The following is a 9,236-nucleotide window of genomic DNA, read 5'->3' on the forward strand; positions in this document are numbered from 1 at the left end:
ACAATCTAGAGGGAGATAGTCTTATCTGTGCTATTTTCCCCTTACAGTGTTATCTCTAATAAATAACATTTTAAATGTTACCTTATGGAGTCTGAGTGCCTTTCTTACAGGGACTGTAATGGACCAACACCTCCTGGTGCAAGATAACTTTTCCATGCAGATTTTTACTGTGTATTTGACAGTTAATTGCTGGGATATTGTATTTGCAGCACTGTTGCAATCTGTGTTGCTGTCCTTACAGGATGCTACACTGAACTATCATTGAAGGTATAGGTATGTAAATGCGTCTGAAAAAAACTGATGTACTCTAGAATGAAGTATAGAGGGTGGAGTCATCCCTTTTTTGCCTATATATAAATAATTCAAACAAACCAGCAATCTTATTATTATTATTGTTATTTGAGCTAACTAAACACAATCATGCTGAAATAAATTATATTCAACATCATGAATTTTGAAGAACATGCTGAGCAATCTCTTTGACAGCAGAAAGTGCTTCTAAGCATGTTGGTTTAATTTCTTGAGGAGGAAGCAAAAATCCGTAAGTTCCTGTGTCCCGAAGCTCAATGGTAAAAGAGTATTTAATGCCAAGATCATAAGCCCAGTCATCCGACCCTCCAGGAGCTAAATCTGCATGAGGAAGGGAAAATAGGTAAGAGTTACGTTAAACCAGAGCTTCAGCTTTCTGTTCAAAAGCTGTCTTCTCATGCTAGCAAGGATATGCTATCACGCCTGTTGTTGCAAAAATCATACTTACAGATTGTTTGTGCACCAGGACCAGGTTTATAGGTTTTCCTTGTTGTCCTCTTTATAGCTTTAGCTACTTTATTTGCCAGACTTTCCTGAAATTAAATAAAACATTATTAGCTTTTACCCTTGTGATAATAGTTAATATTTATGCAGTTAGGTTTTATTTACACGGTGCTCTGGATCTCGCATTTTTTAAATACTCTTCTAAAAGGCTTTAGAAAGCCCACAGAATGTGGTTAAAATTTTCAGCATATGCCCATGCTACAGATTGCATCTCTGTTGTAGCTAGATAAAAAAGTATAGATGAGACCTTAACCACCTGCTTCACGTAACAAACTGTTGTCAAACCATTTTTCCCCCATTGTCTCATATTTCTCCTTTTCCACCACAGTATTTAAGTCACTGTTTATTTACGCAGTATTGACAAAACAGCAGAAAAATATTTTCACTGGGGGAATTCTACTCTTAAGCCATGAAGAAGACTTAAATGCCCAGAATTAGTGCATCTCTTTCTACTTTACAGGGAAGGAGTCACAAACATATTATTACTGTTCACTTTCAAGTCCTTTTTTTAAATGAAGTATATAAAGTAGTTTGATTTAGGAAATTAAACAGTAACCAAGACAGTATAAGAATATATATAGTTTGGGGTTAGTTTGTTCTGTATTTACATTACTGGATTTTTTCATTTCTTCTTAACACACTGGCACTAGTAACCAACAGAAATGCTATAATGGACTGCATGTGGTTTTGTCTGATGGAGTAGGATGCTTCCAATGCATTAATTATGTACTTTTTGCAGTCCTTTTATCTAGACATTTATTTTTTAAATAAAATTGTTTTTAAAATACATTTTTTAAAATAAAATACATTAAATGACATGGGAGATGCATAAGGTTGAAAAGCAGTAACAATGCCAGCAGTAGGTGATTGTTGCCAGTGTGGGCAAATGTCAATCTTACATCTTTATAAACTTTCTTACTGTCTGTTCTTATGTCATGTAACATGCGAAATGACCTGTCCGCCTCAGCTGTGCGCTGTCTCCCCATATGGCAAATCCCAACACCTGCAAACCTGCTTACTGCTCCCCTTTACATAATTTATGCTCCTTTCTTACTGCTGGGAAGGAGCCTTTGTTGCAGATAAAAGAATTCATTGCCTCAGCAACTGGAGTTTAGGAAACACCAAAAGTGGTCTACAAAGTGCAGGAAAGGGAATTCCCTGCTTTAGCGAACTTGATGTCTTTACATAGGAAAAATATTACTAAGCTGTCCACTTGCTCTTACAGATTAATGACTTTGTTTTAGCAAATCCCATTTTAGCCTGAATATCCTTTCCAGATCCAGACAAACCCAGAGTTTTATGTTCAGAGGGAAAAAGCAGCGGCTATTTTCTATTTTGAACTCTGTCTGTCTTTTTAGTCTGATTTGGTGGCTCAACAATAAAGTTCTACATAAGCAGGATAGTTTTTCTGTCCTACCCTCAGGACCATTTAAAATAAGTATTCTTAGCAAAACACATTAACAGAAACAGCAAATACCCACCATAATACCTCATTGCTTAGGTATATGGAGTGTATTTTTCCGCTACACACTCAGGTAATTTCAGAGTTTGTATAAACCATGCAACATAATCAGGAATTTGCACAAATATCTTTTCAAGGTGTCCAAAAATGCAAGCAGCATCTTCAACGTATCAGGCATTGTTGCTGTGTTATCAATCTGGAGTAAAAATTTTCATTTTTCCATAGTCTTCAGAAGAAGCTTGCTGACTCACACACTGCTAGACCAGCCTAGGCTTCTTTAAGGTTCTTAAGAACATCAAGAGAAATCTCATTTCCTAATTCTTGATCCTCAGAGCACTGTGACTCCCTCATTACAAGAAATACATGAAATAAATACACATGAAATAAATGTGAAACTTCAGGAGATGGGAAGACTTACCAGTTCATCGTGGTCTTTGCTTCTGTCTGTAGTGTAAGAATATGGAAATAATACCAGCTGGGAGTAAGAGTGCATGGTTATGTATGCTTTAATGATGTCTTTGTGATGTCTGATAAAGCGAGCCACTGCTTTCACTTCAGGCTCAGACTCCGGGTAGGGCCCACAGTATATCTCCTGACATTCGTAGGGAGATGCTCCTTCCCCTGTTACAAAAGGGCGCACAGTGTTACTCCTTAGCTGCTTCCCTTCTGCATTTCTGTTCCTCACCATTTTTGCTATCATCAGAATAAGACCAAATAGCCTTCTGGAAGCAGCTAGGATCTTTAGTGTTAAATGTAGATGTTAGCTCTCCATGTTTTAATAAATTTTGTAAATTTTCCCATTTGGTGCAATCTGTATGTTTAATAAACATTTTATCCTTAAATCTTATGCAGATGTAAAGCTCACTAAGTACTTTAACACTTGCAAGACTTTCTTCATCCCTGGGCACTGGTACACTTCAACAGATGTCCATCTTCCAGAAATGAATAATGCCAGTTATATCTGCAAAGTAACAGCCCTGTAGAAGCAACACAATCTCTTATCATATGATAAAGGACAGAAGGAAATGTTTTCTGGTGACAGTGATATCTAGGGAGGATCTATAGTGTGCCACAAAGTAATGACGAGCATATCTGGACTGTCGAAACACTTAACAATTTTTATAGTTTATATAGTTAATTAGTTAATTAGTTTATATAGTTAATTAGTTTATATAGTTAATTAGTTTTTATAGTTCCTATAGTTAAATATAAGTCCCAAGGCTCCGTACAGGTGAATTTGTGTGAAATGTAATTGTGATAGACAGAAGGACTAGGCCATATGGTGGCACCTGGTTGTCGATGTCAAGAGTAAACCTGTATTTTCATGCATGCAACTGTTCCACAGATACTGCAAGGGCCTTTATAATATCAGTCACAGAATCACAGAAACATAGAATGGTAGGGGTTGGAAGGGACCTTTGAAGACCATCCAGTTCAACCCCCCTGCTAGAGCAAGATCACCTAGAGAGGGTCACATAGGAACATGTCCAAGTGAGGCTTTTTTCAGACTTCTCCAAGTTCTGGTTTTATGACCTATTTATACTGAATATCACTTTTATATCTAAGCATTTGGTCTCTATCTTCATAATTTTTTTACCTGAAAAAAGTAGGTTTTTCTCCATATAATAACCATGGATGATAAATACACATCTTTTTTCCCTGTTCAGCAATGGCTGAAAATCAGGCATGACATTAGTGCCAGTATTGAGTGAGGCCAGATCTGTTCTATAGGGAAAATTTTAATACAGCTATTCTGCAGACTCTTAAAAACCTGTCAAGTACTGAAGTGCCTACAGGCAAGTAAATGTGATACAGACTCGATAACAAACACTGAGAGCCAAGAAATCTTGGTCAGCTAGGCATTACTGAAGAATGACCAACTGTGATCAGTTCATACAACACAGTGAAGCATCTACTCAGCTGAGTGGTGCATGGTATTGGGTGGTATGGCAAGGGCCACCTCTTCCCTGTTTCGTCCTTGCCCCCTGCTTCTTGCACCCAGTGTGTCATGGTGCGATGCAAGGAATGGGATCCAGTGTCCTGGTCTGCCTCTCTGTTGTTATTGTGCTGGGAAGGGATTGGTCCCTGGTGTGACATCCAGGCAGGAAAAATTCTGGGTCCCAGCAAAAATTATCTCAAGTCAGGGAAGTGTTCACTGGTTCACAACAGATACACAGCTGCATTTGTCTTTTATATCAACTTTGTGAAATGGTACATCAAAATGTTTTCAAAATTAAGAATTTTAAGGGCTGATAAAGCAAGGCAGGAATACAATAGGAAGGAAATGTTGTCATACCGCACCAGTGTGCATCAAAATTCCTGTTCATGTCAGTACCGATGCACTTGCTGTTGCCATGTGATGAGCGGCTCTTCCTCCACAGCCGATTCTATGGAAAGAGACACATAAGCCATGTTCAGGTAAAGAGGTGAGAAAAAAGATGCACTATGTCACTGGTTAGTTAAATGTCTCTTCCCACCTGTACCTCCACAGGTCATGCGCCAATGAGGAGGCAAAAGACCAAGGAAGAGTATAAAACCACAACCTGATTGTCAGTGAGGTGACAGGATGTTAAAAGAAAATGTTAGGTAGGATAAGACGTGGTCACGTCTGGTATGATTTCAATGGATTTGGATGTTAGAAGGAGAGGAGAAGACATACTGTTTGGCCAGGTATGTGAGTTTTAGGAGTTTAAGTCCAATCTTTCTGTACACACTGCTGACAGCATGTGAAAAGTTGGAATTTTGTGTTCAACTGCTGAGGTGTATGTGCATAGCAATCACAATGTGAGCCAAGCTGGGTTGAAAATCAAATGAGTAAAAGAGTGGAGAATTTTTTAATTTTTTTAGCTTGAATGAAGGATCTAAAAATCAAAGAACCATCTCAATGTCTCGGAATTTCCAAACAATAAATAAAATCCTAGGCAAAATAATAACTGTTGTACTTTCATTTATCTGAAACAAAAAGTACTTGAAGAACGGGGCTACCTCGTAGGAGGAAGAAGTGAATTATTTGCTGTGTTTTATCTGACGCAGCATGCTATTCAGCTTGTGCTGGATTGTGCCTGTATTTGTTACCTTGCTGCTGAAGGCTGACACAGGCATTCTCTGACATCAGGAAGTATTAATATCCCAGGATGAGATTCTGTAATTTCCAAATGCATTTCTCGAATGCATTTCCAGCAGCTTGGAAGACACAAAGGTACTGTGGGTCAAATGCCAATTAGTTGCAGTATTTGCTGAGGTTTATATAGGGAAGAGATGGAGAAATTCCAAGCAGAGAATTACACCCTAAACATGCACACTGATAATCCCCATAAATAGCACATCAGTATATTGCAAAGGCTCTACGTACAGAGGGATGGCTCCATGTGTACTCATAGCCATCCACGTTCATCACAGGCATGACATAGAAATCAAAGTGCTCCAGAAGTGTCATCATGGTCTGATCTCTCTCACGCACATGGATTGCCTGTAAAGCACAGAGGAAACCTATTAAGAGCATCAGTAATAGTGATTTTCTTACCTTCCTAGGAAGGCATCTGATGGTGTATGTGAAATGATTGTGCAATTATCAGACCAGTCTGCCTCTTGGTAGAGGCACATCACATCGCAAAAACTGCTAAATGGGAAAGTAGCTCTGGCTAGAAGTGCTGGGCAGAGGGTAGGGATCAAACTGACAGTCAATCAGGTGCACTGTAATCCTTTAATGTTAACGGGTGGTCATGAGAGAGAGTTAATAGGATGGTTGGAGATTTTGCTGCTTGTAGAAATGATGGGAACCCTCTCTCCCACTCAAAATACCAGAAAAGTAGTAAAAAATAAATAAAGCACAAAAATAGCAAGAAACATTTCACATGGTTGCTGTGCATAACATTATTTCTGCTGATTGCTTTGTGAGTTCAATGCATTTGTATGCAAAGAGCCAGTAAGAGATACATTGCTAATTTTGCCTCACAGCCTATTTTGAAGGCTTTAGTGATACCTAACCTGGTTGTTGGTCCACCCCACAGGGATAAATTTTAAGCTAGATAAGTGGTTTTGTTACTATTAGAATAGTTTAAGCTCATTATAATACCTTTTTTTAAAACAATTTATACCTTCGGTAAAGCACTTTCATTCATTTTAATTCTTTCCTAGTTTTCCTCAGGAAGTGGGCTTTCTCTAACTTAAATGAGGAATGTCAATCTTTTTACATTCTAACAACAAAATTAAATTATGAAGAGTGGAAACATTATAAGGAGGGCCAAGGATTTGCAATGGAGAGTTACAGATTTTGATGTATGTGTACAGACATGTATTAATGTCAAATTTTAAAATGTTACTTCATGAAGTGACAGAGAAATAGAATTTGAATTTAAAACATGTAAAGTAGATCAAGAGGATGGAGAAACTAAATGTTCAGCTTGTTAGTTCTGAAAAATGCTGCAGGGACATGTCACTGGCAAAGTGACAGCACAGCTGGTAATTATTTGGAGCAGCATGAAAAGGGCAAATGCGTTTCTCTGCGAGGGAATCTTGAAGGCTGGGATTATCAGTGGGTCACAAGGTACATTCGGCTGTATCTGTCCCTAACTCCTGCAATCTTCTTTCAAATGTTATAGTCATTGAGGTTTTATAGTTGTGACTGAGATGAAAATAAACACCTTATCATTATTGTTATTATTGCCATCATTATTTAGTTCTATCACAGCCCAACCATAATTCATGCTTCAAGGACTCATCTATGTTGTTGCTCTGGCTACAGTACTGGTGATTGTGAAGTCTCAGTCTCCTCTATCTTATTTTTACTGTGAACTTTGCTTTTGTGAAAAAAATAACAATAAATAATATCTCAGGACATTAACTGAGCAAGCTGGGCAACCTTGTCTGGGCCAGAAAAGCCTTAGGGGCCTTTCCCTGGTCCATACTAAGAATTGGGCCAGCTGCTCAGCATGAGTTGAGCAGAGATGCCTTAAATTAAAAAAAGCAAACAAACAGGGCAACATATGTTAAGATCTGTGTGCAAACCATGGATGAGGTATCTTTTGGCATACCTTTGTTCACTATCCTGAGCAGTGTAGATATTAAAGATCAGATGACATCAATGACTGCACATCAAGGCTAAGTGTGCATGCTGGTGTGGAGCTATGGCATGCCTGGCATGGGTGAATGTGGGGTATATGTTGCTCTAGGAAGGCACGTTGGGAAAAACCAAGGGTTGTAGGACAGATTGAGCTCACTGTGGGTGCCCTCTGATCTACTCCAGGAAGTGCCAGCTGGAGAGATATGGGCAAGATCCACCATGCATTATGTGACCAAGAACCACGATCGTTCCTTGGATCTATGTGATGGTATAGATGTAGCCCTAGTAGATTACCAAATACTTGCTTTTCCTGGCATGCCCTCTCCATCCCTGACCATTCATAATTGTAAATGTCTCTGTTGAATTTGGTGCACATAAGTTTCTTTCATACTTGTGAATACGTCATAGCTCCTTCGCATTCGACCCATGTGACTTTCTATCTCTCTCACGGACATGCACCTCCATCTACCACCACACACATACACGCACACACACCCACAGATACGTATGCAGCTTAGACACAAATCTGATGTTTTGGTGTTGGGGAAGTAAATGGATTAAGACTTTATGTAGCTCAGCGCACAACTGGACAGAGAAGTTAAATGACATTAAGAATTTTTGCTTTGCTTTGAAAACAGTAATCGGATGTGATTATCTACTCACATGGCCTAGGAACCACAGGCAAAAAGCAGGAGAAATCCATTCTCTAGCGTGGATACCACAGTCAATCCATATGGCACTTTTCAATTTTTCCTGGCTTTTAGAAAGCTTACAAAAGAGAAATTGTATTAAAATGTCACCTTTGTAAAGTGTACCTCATAGAAGTGGAAGTGAAAGTGTAACCAAGATGAAAAAGAAAGCATCCGTCTTGTAGGGAGAGCTTAGGCTGATCTTTGGCCAGGAAACTGCTCTCATTTACATTCACACAGAGTCAGAGAGCCATATTCAGACTGTTTGCAGCAAGCAAACACGTGGGTGACCTGGGCACCAAGACTGCAGCAAGACCTGAGGCTAGGAGAGTAAAGCATTAACTATGCAGGGCAACAAAATAGATTGGCTTCATAGTAAACAGAGGAGGGCATCCACCATGCCTGTATTTCATGCCTTTGGATGATGGCCTAGATATAACTCCTTTGTGACCCAACAAGGAACTTAATGTGGTCAAATGCCTTTGTCACAGGTAATGTACCTTATGAGAAGAACTTAGGAAACTTCTAAAAAAGACAAAAATTTACACAATTATTAAAATATGCATGTAAGTATAGATTTAAGAAAGTGTTCTGGCCAAACTCCATCACTTGCTTACATTAGTACTTGGAAAGGTTTTGCAGTAAGTCACAGCTGTACCTTCAGAACATAAAGCGGTCGTTTTTCATATGATGATCCAATATATATTTTCTGGAGGAGGTCAGAATGGACTTTCACTATTTCTTCCATCCAATGATATATCTGTAAGGATGAAGTCAGTAAATAGATTTTTTCCATACTTTTTTTCCTGAAAGTGGTCTTGAATTCATTCTTCATCCCCAAATCATGCCTCTTCAGCTGATAGGAAAGAAAAACTAGAAATTCAGACCACTTACCACTTGCCTGACTCTGATTTCTCTTAAAACAAACAGTGAGATTGAGTTACAAGACAGTCTACGTACAGCCCTGCAATTCCTCTTTAGTTATATTTTGTTAAATTACTATTCATTTCATGTTTTAGATATTTATGTGATGGTTTATGACTTCATTTTGCTTCTGTGTTGGCTGCATTTGAATGGGATGTTGAGGCAAAACATCTATGAGAGATTTTGCCTGGTGCCTCATTACTTCTCTATGAAGGCATTCCAGTAATTACAGCTCTCACTGGTTGTGCAATACAATTGTAATTATTTACCTGTTGATGATTTCTTT

At 38.6% G+C, this 9,236-nt stretch overlaps 1 protein-coding gene across 1 annotated transcript in view; it reads right to left on the minus strand.

Moving 5' to 3' along the window:
• Positions 1-445: 445 nt before the first annotated feature.
• The window catches only part of CPB2 (carboxypeptidase B2 (plasma)), a 15,649-nt gene continuing 6,858 nt past the window's right edge, over positions 446-9,236 (minus strand). Inside the window, exons 5-11 of the mRNA XM_010180591.1 lie at positions 8,685-8,786; positions 8,001-8,105; positions 5,628-5,744; positions 4,572-4,662; positions 2,694-2,896; positions 758-842; positions 446-630 (exon numbers count right to left, since the gene is read on the minus strand). Coding sequence (XP_010178893.1) covers positions 446-630; positions 758-842; positions 2,694-2,896; positions 4,572-4,662; positions 5,628-5,744; positions 8,001-8,105; positions 8,685-8,786 — 888 coding nt within the window. The remainder of the gene's footprint in view (positions 631-757; positions 843-2,693; positions 2,897-4,571; positions 4,663-5,627; positions 5,745-8,000; positions 8,106-8,684; positions 8,787-9,236) is intronic.

The sequence above is a fragment of the Mesitornis unicolor genome, unplaced genomic scaffold, assembly GCF_000695765.1.
Source record: "Mesitornis unicolor isolate BGI_N332 unplaced genomic scaffold, ASM69576v1 scaffold27423, whole genome shotgun sequence".
Classification (NCBI taxonomy): Eukaryota; Metazoa; Chordata; class Aves; order Mesitornithiformes; family Mesitornithidae; genus Mesitornis; species Mesitornis unicolor.